Source organism: Tachysurus fulvidraco, chromosome 12, assembly GCF_022655615.1.
Source record: "Tachysurus fulvidraco isolate hzauxx_2018 chromosome 12, HZAU_PFXX_2.0, whole genome shotgun sequence".
NCBI lineage: Eukaryota > Metazoa > Chordata > Actinopteri > Siluriformes > Bagridae > Tachysurus > Tachysurus fulvidraco.
Window position 1 is genome coordinate 13903480 of NC_062529.1, and position 17301 is coordinate 13920780.

General features: G+C 41.4%; 3 protein-coding genes across 11 annotated transcripts in view; 1 reads left to right on the forward strand and 2 right to left on the reverse strand.

Annotated features, from left to right (window-relative positions):
- The window catches only part of kiaa0586 (KIAA0586 ortholog), an 82980-nt gene extending 68128 nt beyond the window's left edge, over window positions 1-14852 (reverse strand). For 3 of the 9 annotated variants that reach the window (XM_047821106.1, XM_047821104.1, XM_047821105.1), the window contains exons 1-10: window positions 14564-14851; window positions 14011-14287; window positions 13311-13372; window positions 12540-12606; window positions 12374-12443; window positions 12051-12240; window positions 11240-11449; window positions 10925-11096; window positions 10618-10773; window positions 6197-6320 (exon numbers count right to left, since the gene is read on the reverse strand). In XM_047821106.1, the coding sequence (XP_047677062.1) occupies window positions 6197-6320; window positions 10618-10773; window positions 10925-11096; window positions 11240-11449; window positions 12051-12240; window positions 12374-12443; window positions 12540-12606; window positions 13311-13372; window positions 14011-14284 (1325 nt within the window). In that variant the 5' untranslated portion in view covers window positions 14285-14287; window positions 14564-14851. Of the gene's footprint in view, window positions 1-6196; window positions 6321-10617; window positions 10774-10924; window positions 11097-11239; window positions 11450-12050; window positions 12241-12373; window positions 12444-12539; window positions 12607-13310; window positions 13373-14010; window positions 14288-14563 lie in introns of all 9 variants that reach the window. The other 6 variants (XR_007144463.1, XM_047821111.1, XM_047821110.1 and 3 more) reach the window with 6 other exon arrangements.
- On the reverse strand, window positions 945-3842 carry irf2bpl (interferon regulatory factor 2 binding protein-like). The gene has a single exon (XM_027172629.2). It carries the CDS (start codon window positions 3692-3694, stop codon window positions 1688-1690), a length of 2007 nt encoding a protein of 668 aa, XP_027028430.2. The 5' UTR covers window positions 3695-3842; the 3' UTR covers window positions 945-1687.
- A 688-nt stretch (window positions 14853-15540) lies between the features above and the next one.
- timm9 (translocase of inner mitochondrial membrane 9 homolog) lies at window positions 15541-17254 on the forward strand. Its single transcript, XM_027172630.2, has 4 exons — window positions 15541-15644; window positions 15813-15868; window positions 16121-16216; window positions 16822-17254. Exons 2-4 carry the CDS (start codon window positions 15830-15832, stop codon window positions 16954-16956), a joined length of 270 nt encoding a protein of 89 aa, XP_027028431.1. The 5' UTR covers window positions 15541-15644; window positions 15813-15829; the 3' UTR covers window positions 16957-17254.
- The last annotated feature ends 47 nt before the right edge of the window (window positions 17255-17301 follow it).

Genomic DNA, 17301 nt, shown 5'->3' on the forward strand with positions numbered 1-17301 from the left:
CCTATCGGCAGCCAATGCAAGATTACAACTGACGGCTCACGTGACCGCCAGCTGAATTCTAAATGAGGAATGTTTCCCTGGGGGCATCTCAGGCATGTGCAAGCACTTTCCTTCACTGTCTTTCACAAACATACATGAACAGTAATTTTCGGCACAGGCTAGAATATCAATGACAGGTAGAACAGATTACCCTGCAACTGCTACAAGGACGACATGTATGAATAAAACACTATTGATGTGACTGACATCTTATAATACTCATACTTGTTGCAACACGAGAGGAAAAACATGCACAGTAATACACAGTAGAGCACCACTGAAACAGAAATATATTTGATTCACTGAAAATGCCAGTCTTCCTAAATGCATGATTACAGGATGAACACAAACTGTTAACACTACAAAAAAAATTAAATTAAATTAAAATAATCAAATAAAACTGCACAGACCTAGTTGTCATAGTTCTGCTAATTTCATGAAAGGTACATTTTTAGGTCAAGGTGACTGGAAATGTAAAATGTGACAAACTGCATTCTCTTCATTGCATTCAAGTTAGTAATTGCCAATCATATTAGAAATAAACTTTATGGGAATATTTCTACGCTTCTGAGGTCAGAAAGTTAATAAAACAGACCGTCTAGAGCAACCACATGCTTATGAAAAACTAAAGAGTACAAAATAACAAAACAAAATATTGAAAATTAAATATTAGGGTTTTTTCCCCTGTACAGCGAACATTAGCCACATTACATACACAAAAAAAAAGTAATTATCGAAGGGTATTTTTTGTGCAGACAATGAAGCTTTAGTAAAGAGCAGTAACACACTTACTTGCAAGTCAATTCTTAATTTTAAGCTAAGTTTTAGATGTAAATATACCCGTAAAAACATTGCACGTGGAAACAAAAAAGTCAAACCAAACAAACCGAGACTTGACAAATATATTAATATCAATGAATTTATTACAATTTACTCAGCTCCAAGGCACGTTACAAGTCTTCTGTTACTACAGAAATGTATAAACAAACAGAGCATTTATTTAAGTTCATGTACAGTATTTTTGCTCTACTCTTAAGAAGCATCCGTGCACCTTTAAAGCAAAAGGGGAGGAGAATGAAAAACACGTAGGAAACTATATTTGTACTTTCAGAACACGAGATGAAAGTGAGACATCGTTTTTTTGTTGATTTTTTTTTTTTTTTGTAAAGTACGTCAAAAATATAAACAGACCCAAAGACAAAAAAAAAAATGCCCACTAACGGTCTATAAACCGAGTCATTTTTCGCGCCTTCCTGTTTATGTTGGTAACTAGGACAAAACACCTCCGGTAACAATCCGGATTTATATAGAGGTGGGTGGGTGGGGAGGGAGAGAGGGAGGGTGGGAAGAGGGGTATCACCTTTAAAGAAGTGCATGAGCCCAAATAAAAACGTGAGCGCAAAGTGCTTCCCCACCGTACCGTTAACACTGCCACCAAAATACATCGCCACCAAACATGTCCAAACTGCCTCCTCCTTCAAATTAGCCATGACATCACACTGCCCACTGTACCTTTGTTTCAAAACACTGAGATATATGACGGAAAGAAGGGGGTCTCTGTACATAGGACTACTTTGTCAGTTATTCACAACATGTATATAATATACTCGACTCAATTTACGGTTCTGATTCGGGAAGCATGATCATTTTAGGGGTCCCTTTCCTTTTTCACTTTAACGTCCCCAGCCAGAATGGTTGCGATCTCGCCTTGCATGAAAGCCCAAGGCACATTCGAACCTACCAGGGGGCATTTCTCTCCGCTGGGGCAATACACCTCGCCGGTTGCCCCCTGTGCTTTGATGCTCTCGCGTGAACATGGGAAGCAGAACTTGTGATTAGGAACAGAGGGACACTGCACGAAGTGTGTGTCTTCTAAGCGTTCATGACAAATGGTGCAACACAGCGGTCCGTTGTTGGCCATGGGCGAGTCGGGAATGTTCTGTGGGTGCGCCTGCTCCATGTTCTGATGGGATGCGGACTGCGAGGGCGTCCCGGCCATGTTTAAGTCTCCGTTACGGGAAGCCAAGCGCCTCTGTCCCGACACGGAAGCGGGCGATACCGGACTGCTGCTGTTGTGTCTGGTGGACGTGGTGGAGTGAACGGAGTTGCTGTCTTTAGGGGAGTGCGCGTTGCCCAGTGTGTCTGCCACAGACATGAGCGCGGCCATGGGGGACTGTCCGTTCTGCGGAGCCGATTCGGGCGGCGTGGCTCGGCTCGAGTGCACGGGCCCAAGGGGCGGAGGGCCGCCGTGCGAGGCCACGAACGAGCCTGACGCCATGGTGAGCTTCAGCGCCTCGCTTTGGCTGGCAATCCATTGCTGCCTCTGCTGCTCATCGCTGATCTTGAGCGCTCCCTCGGCTGAGTCTGGTTCAGGCGACGCTTTGCGCTTGCGCATGCCCGGTCTGAGCGCACTGGCGGACGGCATGGCGCGCGGCATGTTCACGAGCGCTGAAGGCAACAGCGGACAGCTGGCGTCGATGTAGGGTTGCGGCAGCATCTCGGCGCCAAGTCCTTCCTTAAAGAACCTCACAGTCTCGGGCAGCAAGTCGCCCAATAGTCGCCAGTCGCCGGAACCGTGCTTCTTCTCATATTCCAGATACTTAAACCCGGACGAGAGCCCCCTGCCATAGTCTTTCATGCAGTCTTGATACATTTGTTTGGCCACACCTGACGCACTGGAGAACACATTACCAGATCCACTTGGGTATTCAACAAATATTTTCAGCTCGTAGTCCATACCGGGCTTAGACACAGCGTCGAAAGCAAACACTCTGCCCGAAAGTGAATGGTCTTTCTTGAACCTAATATCAAAGGGCGAAGAGTTCGAAAGTGTAATCAACGTCTCCCTTACGATCTTAGGCTTACTCGCCCAGTCCTCAGATCTGTTCCGCAAACTCTCGCTAAGTTCGGCCAAAGCCTCCGCGTTGCGCTGCTTCTCTTTTAGATCGCGGTCTTGGTCCGTACTGGACACGGAACCGGGTCTTTTACCTTGCTCCGACATCGCCTGCGACGCCATGGACAAAGCTGTGCTCATGCTGGCTGTTGGAGGGGCTCTGCCAGCCATGCTGTGCTGCGCAATGCCCGCTGCTGATGGAGGGCCGTTCAGCATGGTCTGCGGTAGTAGATTCGGTGGTACGTTCATCTGTCCGGGCACCGTGACCAGGCCATGGCTTCGGCGGGAATTTGGGCTCTGGCGGTTAAGCTCGGGAGGCCCGTCATCTGATTTCGGAAATCCATTCGGTCCTCCGAGTCCGTTCGGGAGGCGTCCGGCGTGAGCGCCGATGGCGGAGTAATCGAAGCGCGATCTCTCAGTGCTCAGGGAGTAGCGCTCTAGCCCTTGCTGCTGCTGCTGTTGCTGCTTAGACGAGGCGTCCACATGGTTCAGCTGCACCGTCTCCTTGGCCGCCATGGCCGCCTGTGCCTTCACCGTGGGCGGCGGCGCAGGTCCCGGGGATCTCCCCTCTTGGAAGCCATGAGCCCGCTTAAGGTGCCGCGCGGTCTCGATGACAAACTCGATGCGATCCGCGCCTTCGTAATTCACGCACCCTCTGCACACCGGCTCGGTAAAATCCCAAATCATAGCCCACGGCATGCGGGGCAAATCGCAGAGATAACACGACTGCCTCCTCGACGAGGAGACTTGTGCAGAAGACATGTTGAATGCCTTCCTCTCGGATCCGCGATACGGTCGTTTTCGGTCTTTATAACGAAAGGAGTAAATATTTTCTCAAGCAGCCTCTAAATCGGAGCTTTTCTCTGCAGAAGGACGCGATTTTGGGACAGTGGCTCAAAGCGCGCTTCACATTCTGCCTCGCGTGCGGAGTTGGAATTTTGATTGTGCCTCCACGTCCGCGCGCTCCACTCGGAATGCCACCTGGCTGGGCCGGTGACGTCAGCACCACGTTCCGCAGTTCTTCTCCGTTCCGAATCGACACATGCCACTTGTTGCTGTCCGAGCGCGCATGCTCCAACCACTCCCTACACATCTTCTGAATGGACCTAGCAACATACGACACACTGACCAATTTCTCGCTTAGAAAACACGACCAGTTTGTGGGGTCTCATCCCCCCAGCGCACAGACATCAGTACGAGCTGTCTGCCTTTTAATTAGGTAATATCACCTTTCAAGATTTAAGACGGAGATAAAAAGTGCTTACATCAGCAAATACCATTGCACATTTTCCCAGTACAGTAGATGTCCCATTTACACACCCACACACTTCGTTATATTTATATGTACTGCTGTGTACATAATACCAGACCTTTTAGAGACCATAATACAGACCATAATACAGACTCTATTAGACTGTAATCAGAGTCATTAATAATGCAAATAAAGTTATGGCCATAAAGCTGCATCAAATCTAGCAGCTACAGTTCAGGGAATCTTGCAGAGGACATCAGTAAAATGTGTCATGAAAACCAAATGAACTTATTTAATAAGAACATTAACTGCAGGTTGTCCATTTTCGGGAAAGAAATAAACATTTCAAAGTTTTCCACAAATGAAAGGAATCAAACTGTTAAAATATTATTATTTTATAAAAGAAACTGAGATTAGGGCAAACAGTGTAATGGTGAAACACCCAGGCAAAAGCTCTCACTGCAGTAACCTGCAGCGTCTGATTCTGCGTGCATAAGGCGCAGAAGGATCTTCTGCTTTCCTGCTCTCTCTCTCCCTGAGAGATTCTCTACTATCCCTGCAGTGCTCTCATGCATACAGATCACACTTGTGCCTCACCGCACCTCTCCCTCTCCCTCAGTCATACACAGCGGAAAGTTTTCAGTGTTCTGCCTTCCCCAGGCCTGTCGTAGGGGTTAACTCTTAGCTTCCGCTAAGCAGCTGGATTCTTGCCAGACTGAGGGATTCTGGGAAAGGCAAGCCTTGCCAAGTACAAACTGCCAACATTAAGCAGGCCTGACAGGCCCCACTCCTCCTCCAAGCCTGGCAGTGGTTCAAAGTGCTCTTTCATTTGAGACGCTGGCAGGCAGCCAAATGCATGCAGATTTACTTTACCTATTCTCAGATGGAGCTGATAGAGGCAGCCTGCCGTTGCCATGGGGACTAGAGGCTGCTGGAACAGCTCTGCGAGTTACAGCCTCCCTTGGGCTCCTTATATGTGCGTATCTAGTACAGACTGCTCAGTAAGCTGCATATGTATGACTTTCCCTTATACTGCTTTCTCTTTTTTTTTATGTGTTGGAAAGAATTTAACCTTTCACAATCTTGCTGAGGCTCAGCTGAGGCAGTTGGGTTGCTGTTTCCTTCCTTTTAAAAAAAAAATCGTATTAATGAAATGATAAGAATGCAGAGATCTGTGCTGCCTACTGTAGGATTGCTGATTGAAGAATGACTGCATCATTATTCACATTTACTGTATATCAAAAGTAAGAATAAAAGTCTTTGTAAATCTAGGCATTCAGATGAACCAGTTTCTTTGGGAGCAACAGTGTTATAGGCCACCGTTTATTTCCTACTCATTTATTATATTGTTTTCCTGAGTTCATGTCATAGAAGATTAGCTATGAAAAGGAATGAATGAATGAGCCAAATTGCACAACAATGCACTGACATGTTCATAATACTAGGAAGCCTTCTCTCCCTGCGTAACGCCCTGCACTGCACAGCCACCAACAGAGCGGCCAGTGACATCAGTATTCTGGCCTGTGGCATGTCGTGTCACCCTGACAAGGCTGTAGTTCAGACACAAGCACATGCATTGTAGTTATTTATAGCGCAGAACCATTTGGCTCTCTCAACCTTATTTTTTTCACAGACTTAGCTGCTACATATATGGATACATATATGGATGATATTCAATTCAATTTGGTATCAAACATTAAATCAGTTATATACACAAAATGCCTTCATAACTGTCTGGACATCATGCCTGAATATGGTGCGTGAAGTCGTACGTGTTAGTTTCGGTATGAACACAGAACGCTCTTAACAGAGTAAAGAGAAACAAAATGTAATGATATTGACTACCAAGATTAAACCCTGCAATATGCTGTGGTGAAACCAGGGGAATATGTTGAGCAACAGAAATATCACCTGACTGTTATATAAGAAACTTCAGTGCATCTATTTTGATGCAGTATATAATACGACATAATAGACCAGTGTGATTTTATTTATTTATTTATTTATTTTACCTTGAATGCTCTGGTTGGCTGTCATTGACTGTTGCTATGGCAACTTGCCTTACTCCATCAGGCTGTGCTGGATGTCTTGTAGATTTCTGGTTGTTAGAGATCTGTTCCTGCAGCCTGCCATTTCCTGCAGAGAGGAAGAAAAAACAACACTGCTGCTCAAGCTGATTGAGACACACACCTGCCTCGCTCAGCATTTTACTCAGTCCGAGCGCACATACAAAGTGATTCATCACAGATATGCATGCCCATTAAAAATACTACATTGTTTATGAATATTAGAGTCAGTGATTGCTTTCAGTGTGTCAAATAAGTTTCTGAATAATTTAAACTTGATATTTGTGAGAATACTAGTGAAGTTGTTATTTTTACAGCTGGCCAAGAAGTGACTGTAAAGGAGAAAACAGTCTATGTTTAGTGAACACAAGCTTCATTACACAGATGTTTGTCAAGGGAGGGCAAAATATAACTCTGGTCAGTTTCCAAAGCCCATTAGAGCCCTAAGAGATTTGTAAAAGGAATGTTCCCCTGCAGCACTGAAGGCAGACAAAAGAAAACAAAGCTATATAAATACACGGGAAAAGGATTTCTCACTCCTCCAAAAACATTACCCCGGCTCCCAAGGAGTTCCTGAGGGTAATCATTTCCTCGAGGTTAAAAAGTCACCTTAAAAGGGGACTCCTCCTACAAGAACAACATCATCATGTCAGGCTCTTCCACCGTCCATCAGTGTTTGACAATCGGCGAGGCCCGACAAGGAAAAAACTAAAGGAAACCAGAGGCCTGAAGACTTCATAATGTATATAGTTTAACAATGTGGAATAGGTCACGCTACTGGTCTTCTAACAAAGGCATCCTGATTGGAAAAACAACTGTAATGTGCTTCCTCTCAAAGAGGGGCATGATGCTTTTCCTGAAATTGCCTGGACAAATCTGCAATGTCAGGAAGTACTTATGGAAATGTATCTCTTTAATTTATAAGAATGTGAAATCAGTGGGGGGAAAAAATTGCAGAAACACTTTTGATTTTCTACAACTTAAATAGCATTTTCTTCTCACACTGTGACAAGCCTTTGGTCTATCAACTCTGTAACGTTCATGTGATGCTTGCTGTTGTTAGCACACATATTCCACCCCTATTTCCCAGCAGCTGAGTGAGAATAAACTCAAACTATGTTTACAGCTGCAAAACATCAGCTGGAATGTGGTGGACTCATTGCAACAGCAAACGGCTGTCTTTTCTACTGCCTTTACAATTATTCCAAACACAGACAGGCAAACAATAGACAGCGATTAGCACAAAACTGGCACCTCCCCAAGGGGTGGCAGCTCATTGCAGGACCACAGGGTTAGAAAGAATACCGCAGTCCGCAAGGAGCACAACAGCCTGCAAAACGAACGAGAGGAAACAGAGCTGAAAGACGCAGCAAGCGTAAAGCTTCACCACATTATACAAAAAGAACAAAACCCACAACTGGCACACAATCTAATAGGCATAGACTACCACTGCTCATGGGTAACCAGCTGTGCATGATCGTCCTGAGGAGACGAAAAGCCATTTTGTGCTTCAATACGGTGTGATGCATGGCACGGCACTCACTCCCCCAGGGCATAGTGGCAGTGCTTGAGGTCTTGGCAGGTAAGGGAACAGGCTAATAATAAAGTCTGCCATTTATTTCACAAAGGGCATCTCAGTGGAAAGTAGACAAGCCCCTCTGGGTGACATGACTGGGGAAAAAACCCACAAGACGTTCTCTACTATTTACCCCACTACATATAGATTGGAAAGGAAAGGCCTTCTATTTATAAATATCTGCTATTTTCAATCTGCTGTCACTGACAACCAGAAGTAATCACTAAATAATGAGGGAATTGTTAAAACACTATGTGGGCTTAGAAACAAGGCACATGTCAGCACAATATACACGTATGCATTCACAGTATGAGGCAGGGATATGAGCCAAAGTAGCTAATTATAAATGATAGAATTATCTCTCTCAGATAATGAAACATTATGTCATGTAAATATGGACCTTCTTCCTTCGGCTCCCACTATAGCCAGTCGTCAAATCCTTAATAAGCACAGATCCTGTGAAACAGATATGTTAAACTGTGATATGCTTAACACAGACATTCTGACTAATCCATTCATCATTCACATTATTGATTATGAACTCAGCTTAGCCACAACATCTACAACATCCTCATATTACAATAAGGATCTAAATCTACTACCTGCCTCAGTTTTAGTCTTGAGATATATTTACTTAAAGCACTACGTTTGTATGTATTTGTTCTAGTTTCCAAAATAGTACTGTGTTTCAGCCAAGATAAACATGTACACTGCATGTGTGTCCCTTTTTCAAGTCGGAAAGGACTGACAGTTATACTGTCTGCTTAAGTTAGTGCTAGCAAACATTCATCACCGATAGAAAGACTTGCTCAAGGCTGGCCTATATTTATGCATTAATAGTTTTTTTTGTTTTTTTTTTAGAAAACTTCTAATACGAGTCTTTATGTAAGACTACACAGAAGCTAATAGAAACTGGAATCCATGCTGCACGGACTTCGATAATGAAAATAGCTCTGAATGTTCCTCCTAATGCTTTGATATTAAAAATATCCTTGAGATGTACAGCGCCTCCTGTACTGTACGCTTACCCCAGCTCTCATACCCCAGCATGGATTAAATGTGGGTTTTGATGGCATGCTTGAGAAACAAAGGCAGCAGAACTAAAAATAGCCCATTGCCTTACAGAGAGCAGTCTGACAGTCGGGGACGGTGAGAGAGCAATCCAGCCGCAGAAATAGCAGGGTTGCCACGACAACCAGGCAGAGCATACCAGCGACAAAATGGCGTCACTAGCAACAGACATCTTAAGCTGGATTTCTCAACTAACCTTGACAACTCCAAAAAAAAAAAAGGCAAAAGGAACAGCGATGGCTAGTCAGTTTCAGTTCTCGCAAGTTATACAACAGCAGACTGCAGTAAATATGACTAATACATTCAAGTGTGTGAATTTTCACCAAAGAGCAGGTGAAGTAATCTTATATCACAATGAATCACAGAATGGCTACATTAGATCCAGGAGGAAAACTTTGAGTCACAGCCAGTGATTTGTGCTCCACACACAGTACTTTCATTACTTCTATACTGGAAAAGGAGCAATAGGGAAAGGAAAACAGAAATGGACAAATGAAAGAAAGATGGCCTTCTAAAAAAAGACGCTTGGCTGAGCTGCTTCACCAGCTTCGTTTTGCGGCGAACTTGAGAAATGCATTTTGATATGGCTTGAATTTTAGCGTCTGTTGTTTGAAGCTAACAACTGAAAGTGTATATAAAGCGTCAGTTGCTCAGCCTGCAGGAGCATGTTAAGCTTTCGGAGCTTCTCGAGCAAACACTCAATAACCTGCCATGAAAACAAGGCAGCATGGCCGAGACGAACTGCACCAACTGTCCGTATTTACACAGCTGCTCGGCAGCCCTTGTTGGACACAAATGCTTTACCCTTAATTAGGTTTACTTCAGAAGACACAGCCATGCACCTTCAATCAAAAAGATCTGTTTAGTATCTTTGGGCTGTAGAAATGAGCCACTCATTCGGAACAATCCGTGAGGAATTGAACAGGATTTCAATTCTCTGCATTACTGCTTTATTTCTGCCACAATCAGAAGTGTTGAGGAATAATGATAAGCAGAATAGGATGTAAATCATGTGATTGAGTATTAATAGAAAATAGAAAACGATTCTGATGTGTTTTACTGATCGGTTATGTGAACATTCATGCTGTGGCTCATATGAGCATTAAATCAGCTCACGTATTTAAGAACCACGTGCTCGGTGAAACATGAACGACAATAATGAATCAGAAATGAAGGATTGTGTGTATTATTTATGGTTTAACTCACAAAATATTCTGAAATCCAACAAATTTTTCATCTTAGATCATTTTACACACAAGGTGATTTTTGACCTACTTAACCGAGACGGTCCTGAACATATTGGAATCCGTACATGCATGTGTTATGAATCATTATTATCTATACATGCTCAAAAATATAGAGAAAAACAAAGGATTCAACTCGATGGTTCAGTCCTTCATCTTCTACGCTCAGTCATTCATGGAGCAGAATTTGGAGATGATGCTACTGCCATCAAGTGGTTTCAGTGTGAATGGCTTTTCTGCAGAATACGGTGTTACAGCTAGTTCCTGTTTCATCATTTTCACTATGATATGCGCATTTATGTTATTTACAATACATGAAGTTACTGCAGTCATGACATTAAATAACCGGCAAGAAGATGCTTTTGATATTTAAATTTATGCATGAGCCATACGCCTCTGCTACGATTGATCAAACAGACGTGGAGAGGGATTTCTTTACTTCCATTCTCAAGCACTCAGTACGAGTCAAAACCCACCGCGCTTTGTCTGTTCAGGTTTGTGTGTCCTCTTCTGTTTGCTGTAGGCTGCACGATTCCACTGGGTGGGTTTGGGGATGACATTACGTGGTGCCGGCATCTCTAGCAGACTTTTCCCTCCTCTTCTCGGAGTCTCCCTGCTTTGCTCCTGGGCCACTAGATGGGGAAAAATAAGACAGCACAAAAGTGAAAAAGCAGGACAAAGCAAGCAATTTTCCATGTTGTGAAAACTAATAGCCTCAACAGGTTGTAATAATAAAATTTAAATTATTAAAAATAGATCCCCCTTCCCCTTTTTTTTTCTCACCTGTCCAGCCTGAATTTCCAGCATCAGCATTTTCCTCTACATGAATCCTGCTAAACTCTGGTCTGTGTACACACTCTGGCAGGGTTACACCAGAGCCTGTGTGATGTGTGGAGTGTGAGGGTGGGACGGTACGTGTCGTTACAGCATCCAGAGCAGAACCTAAGAGACGGGTCTAATAGAAAGCCAACGAATGAATATAAAAATAATGACAAAGATAAACCATGAATTACACTACAGCTCCAAAATAGAAGTTCATTTCATTATTAGAAATAAACAAGCAGCTCACAAATATTGAGAGCTATAAGTTCCCTGTACCTGCAGCTCAAACTGTTGGCCTTGGATCATTTCCAGATGTTGAAGTCTCTGCTGGGTCAGTACATTCAGCTGCTCCTGCAGCTGGACCGTTCTGTCCGCACCACTGCCCGATCTGTTCTCTGATGCGTTGTTCACTTTGCCCTCAGCTTCCTGGAGTCGCCGCAACTCAGATGCCACCTGAGCCACGCGAGCCTCCATATCACTCTGGGCCTGTTAATTACATATATGTATATATATAACACACTGTTAGTCTGCTGTTTATTCATCACAACAGTAAGGTTCAAATGATAATTGTAATCACAGCAGTAATTGCAACATTAATCAGTCTAATATGACAGGAATAAATAAATCATGGCTGTCCTTCCCACACCACACCTCAGTTGCTCTCTCCTGTACAAAGAAAGTCTTGAAAATTCAATATGACCTGAGCCCCTGAAATGTCACCTGAACAAGGACCTTGGTTACTGGCAGCGTATTTAAAACATGTATTTAACGGTTACAAATAATTCAGTTCTTACCGTTACAAATCATTTTTAATCTGTGACCTAGTGAACCCGTAACAGTGTATTTTACAAAGCACTTATGCAAGTCTTTCCGGATAAAGGCGTCTGCCAAATAGTGTAAATGTAAAAGTAACGAAAACAGTGCAAATTTAATGACTGTTTTTCTCTCATATAATTCATAAAGGTGCTGGTCTTATCATTCATTATCTATGTACTATAATCAGCCATATTATCTTATCCTGATAAGAATGCAAAAGCAAGTTTTAAACGATTTAAATACGGCTAAACATTAGGAGGCGGAGCAGTACTTTGATGAGAGGAGCTGTGGCTGCAATGGCAGCAGCTGTAATGGCTGCCGCAGTTGAAGCAGCTCCAGCATCCTGTGATGAGAACGCAGTGTTATTCTGGACTTCAGGAAGATTTGGTTCGCTGCTCTGTGGACGTCCAGCATCCAACAACTGTACCCTAACCTCCCGCCTCCCCGGTATGCTGTGGGATCTACATGGTCCAGTAAACAAAACAAATCACACAAACAAAAAAACTGCGGTTACCATTTACATCTGAAAAGGATGCAATTCATAATGTTAGCGCTAAAATGTCATGGCTTTATGAGAATGCGAGCAAAAAGGACCTGTGCTTTAAGGCAGCAACAACAGCACCTCTCCGATGAGCAGAGTATCTCGATATTAACACATCCTGCCCTAGAAGAGTTTCAAATGTTCAGTAAAATGGAAAAAAGAATTATAAAAATACAATGAACAATTTACACTTCAAATTAAGTAGTGTCAAAAAATTACCTTCTTGCTCTTTGTCCCTTGTTTGTGCGACTGATGATTTTAATGTATCTCTACCTTCTCTTGGAAGCTGAGAGAAAGAGAGAATGTTGGAAATTCATCTTAAACCATGAACAATCCAAAATCTTCACTACACCAGGAACCACACTGTATTTAACCTATAGCAGTGTACATCCTGCCATGCTGTGGGAGCGGTTTAGCCCTGTTTAATCATCTACATCATCAGGCTTGATCATTGGAGATGAATATAAACACATTTAAAAATAAGTCAAATATGAATCTTTACATAACGTTAACCTTTTGGTACTTTTAGCAATATTTCTTATGTTCTGTAAAGCTGCTTTGAAACGATGTCCATTGTTAAAATCACTATACAAATAAATTTGAATTGAACTATCAAAGTAATTTTAGTTACTTGTTGTATTTCATAACTAGTCACCTGAAATGAGTAGTTTTAAATGATGTCAGTCACACGACTGTGTTTCTTATAGGAAAATCTTTTCATTCAATCTCATAAACTTAATAACGATGTCAGTTAAAATCTACCTACAATTTTATTATGCATAGGAAAAATGCTGTTGATGCAAACTGTCCTGTGTCTGCATTTTAGTTTATGTACTTGTAGAAATGATCGTAAATGAAAAAGCTCTCCTAGGATAAACATGATGTACACACTCGTATAAAATAAGGATATTGTTATAGCTTCAAAAAACTAAATCTATTTTTGCAATTCAGTAAGAAAATAAATTTTGTAGAAACATATTGTTGTCTCACATCACTTCTCCTGGAAACTCCATGACCTGGATCTGATGCTGTATGATGTTGGTCTTTAGGTGCTACAAAAAATAATATGTATGTATGTATATAAGAACACTTGTACTCTTACGCCTTTATAAAGTTCTCTCAGTCAGTCAGTCAGTCATGTAGCAGCAGCATATAGTGTAAAATCACAGGTCAAGAGCCTCAGGACGTGAAGAATTAAAAGTATGACTATTTTAGATTTTCACACACATAGGTGTCTATTGTTTATTCAGTATGGGGCAAAAAAACAAACACATGCAGAAGAACAGAGGAAAATGTCCAGACTGGAAAGAACCAGTAAGTCATATAAACACTCTTTACAATTGTGGTGAACAGAAAACATCTCAAACACACGACACAGGCTGAAGGATATAACAGCAGAAGATTCTTAGATTCTTGTTCTTGTCTAACAGGAAGTGGAACGTGATGTGGTTCCGTGCTGTGTATCGCATCCTCCTCAATGTTGTATTGGGTTTTCTGAGTTGCTTTTAGCTCTGATTATATGATTAGTCTAACTGAAGCTCTTGATCTGTATTTGCATAATTTATGCACCGAGCTGCTGCACAAATGATTGGCTGATTGAATAATTGCAGGTGTTCCTATTAAAATAGAGAGAAAGTATATAGACATTTTACATTTAATACAGAAGATATAGAAGAGAGAATAAAAGTACCTGTGGTTGAAGCTGAATGTGTGCTTACAGGAAGCACAGGAGGAAAATTCATCTCCTGAAATCCACTTTCAGCCAAACAGGAACCGTGAACAGAGTCTGAAAGTCTCCTGACATAAATATTAATATCTCTGTAGCCACAATCCATATTTTCGCTCCTGGTTGTCTGACTTTTTTGTTGAAGCACCGCTTTAGTGGAGCGAATTAACACATCAGCAGCATCAGAACTGGAGGTGGATTCATCCAAGTTAACGTTATTCACTGTAAACACGTCCATTGTCTCAAATCACAGACATAACACAGATATTAGTTTATGTCGTGCTATAATAATATACCTTATGTATATTATTAGACACTTTTTTGCTGTATTTTTGAAATATCTAAGAAGACTGATTCAAATGACTGACAATGAGTCGTTCAGAAGAGTCGGTTCACTTGTCAAGCAGGTAGGTTAGTTAGCTAACTACCTAGCTAACTATAATGACCATGATTGTTCATGGTTGGTGATATAAAATGATTGAATATAAAAAATGACTAAGAGAAAGCAGCTATTCACCTGTCACTCGAGTTGTAGAAGCTCTTATGTTGGTGTTAGTTTTGAATTTGGCGCCGCTCGTGCAGTAAAATGTTGCTAAGCGACTCAACACTTTTTCATGCTATAAGCAGAAGCTCAGGCAGGTGTGTAGGCACAAAGCACACTGTGTCACTGCACACAAAGCACTAGAGCCTGGGAAGCTCACTGTAACGCGACAGTTTGTGCAGATCAAACCACCCCAACTGCCCCTGACAACAAAGTTGACAACAGACGTGAAAATAGACACCGCATGATATTGATTCTTTTGGATAATTTCAAAATAAAAGTCTTTATCTGACGGTTTTCTTTATTTTAAAATCCATTTGGATCATTTCAACATAAAAGTCCTTATCTGACGATTTTTCCATTTTTAAATCCATTTGGATCATTTCAAAATAAAAGGCATTATAAACCGTCAGACAATGACTTTTATTTTTAAATTATCCAAATGTATTTTCAAATGGAAAAAAATATTTAAAAAAAAAGTATTACGCTATGCATTCATTTGTTTGTTTATTTAATTATTTGTCGAATGGTATTTCTTGTTATATCTAAGGAGACTGTAATACATTTTTAAGGGTCAGTAAAATTTATTTTTTAAAACCAGGGGAAGGTTTTACTGTGCCATATTATATCTGATATAATGGTGTGTAACTTGTTTTGTTTCGTTATATTTAATGTAAATATAAATGAATACATCCTTTTTAAACCGCTTTTACAATACACTTATGCACCTCGGGCCGCTTTGCGCTGTGAATTACGTCACCAACAGAGTTGCGTTTGAAATATAGTCTTCATTTCCAAATGGTATTTTCGACATAAGAAATAATTGTGTCTTTTAGAAGTTTCTAAAAATTGTACGTAAATATTTCATGTACTTTTTCTATGATGCGTTTCTGTTTACAATGAAAACGTTTTTTTGTTTTTGTTTTGTTTTTCAAAGAAAAAACATCCTGCGTCTAATTTTGTTACGAATGTGCGGCGGTGAAACGTCAATTCGTGGCTTACTTAGATACACATGTCCTTTAGAGGCCCTACAGAGTGTCTCCGTCAGATCCAAAAGGTAATCAAAATCATACTGAGTTTACTGTTTACACACTTTTCTACCTATTTTTTAAAATATTGTTTGTCTCGTTAGTGATGTTGAGCTACAGATGAGCTTTAGATATGATGTTTTTATATCACTGTGATAGGGTGTGATTTTATGTGTTGTTTTTGCTCTGATGTGCAGAACAACGGTTTGAGGTTATGGCTGCTCAGGTCACAGAATCGGATCAAATTAAACAGGTTGGTTCATTTAAACACGAATCATTCAGGAGAAACTGAGTTGGGGGGTGTTGAGGTGTTGAGCTACTGATCAGAAGGTCATGGGTTCGAATCCCAAGTCCACAAAGCTGCTACTGCTGGGCCCCTGATCAAGGCCCTTAATAACCCTCAATTGCTCAGTTGTATAAATTGAAATAAAATGTCTTGACTCTGGATAACGGTGTCTGATGTAAATGTAATGCTACAGTGTTTTTAACACGTTTTATCTTTCAGTTCAAGGAGTTTCTTGGCACCTACAACAAACTGACTGAGAACTGCTTCATGGACTGTGTAAAAGACTTCACAACCAGAGAGGTCAAAGCTGAAGAGGTGTGAGAGCCACTGAGATGAACAGATGAAATCATCATTTTTTGCTAGTGCTTTTTGCTAGGATGATCCCAACCATTATGGATAGCGACGATGTTTCTCTGAACATAGCTCCTCAAAACAAAGCAGAAAGAGCTTCTTTTCTTACTTGCTATTTTCCAGAAACGTTCAACATCGTATTCGTGATTCCAGCAATAGTAGTAGTGGAAAGAGTAACTGGACTCCATGTTCTAGACTGTAGTGCAGCTGTATGAGCATCTGCTCAGCTAGTTAGTGATCTAGGAGATGATGAGTATAGAGTAAAGATATATACAGTAAGTGAGAGAGCTACACAGAGTAAAGTGCTTCTCTATCACTTATATATCTTTACTCTGTGTAGCTCTCTCACTTGTATATCTTTACTTTATACTCATAGAGATAGGATTCCAAAGCTTTCATGCTAACACCATTGTCCTCATCATCTCCTAGATCACTAACTAGCTGAGCAGATGCTCACACAGCATTAAAATCAACATCTTTTTTGACCACATATTAGCTTAATTCTGATAAATGCATAAACAGCAATCTTTTCACAGTGGGATAATTCTCTATTTGTGTCTCCTTTTCAGACTTCATGCTCAGAGAGCTGTCTACAGAAGTATCTAAAAATGACACAACGGATCTCGATGCGCTTCCAGGAATATCATATCCAGCAGAATGAGGCTTTAGCAGCCAAAGCTGGCTTATTAGGTCAGCCACGATAGTCGACTACTGTTTTTACAGACTTGTATCCTCAGGCTGTAACTTTCACCCTGCCTGCTTTATACTGGACTGATGAGGCAGAGGATGACGTGTCAGAAGATGGTGTCCTCCTATTGAGTTCAGATCACTAGAAATGGTGGGAGGTTTGTTTCCTGTTCTTCCGACCGTGAAGACTTACCAGGTCTGACTTGGGCTTAATGTGAAGGTAGTGTTTTTTGTTTGGCTGTTTTTTAAGTAGTCAGGGTATTTTTATGTAATCACTGCTAATATATGTAACAAATAAAACAACTAAATAAGTCAGTTTTATACAGACTATATTATTTATCTATCTGCTACAGTATATACCT

Coding starts and splice junctions, on each gene's coding strand:
- irf2bpl (XM_027172629.2), bottom strand. CDS start 3,694: ATGTCTTCTGCACAAGTCTCCTCGTCGAGGAGGCAGTCGTGTTATCTC.
- timm9 (XM_027172630.2), top strand. CDS start 15,830: ATGGCTGCTCAGGTCACAGAATCGGATCAAATTAAACAG. Junction 15,869..16,120: donor AATCGGATCAAATTAAACAG/GTTGGTTCATTT, acceptor TTTATCTTTCAG/TTCAAGGAGTTTCTTGGCAC. Junction 16,217..16,821: donor GAGAGGTCAAAGCTGAAGAG/GTGTGAGAGCCA, acceptor TCTCCTTTTCAG/ACTTCATGCTCAGAGAGCTG.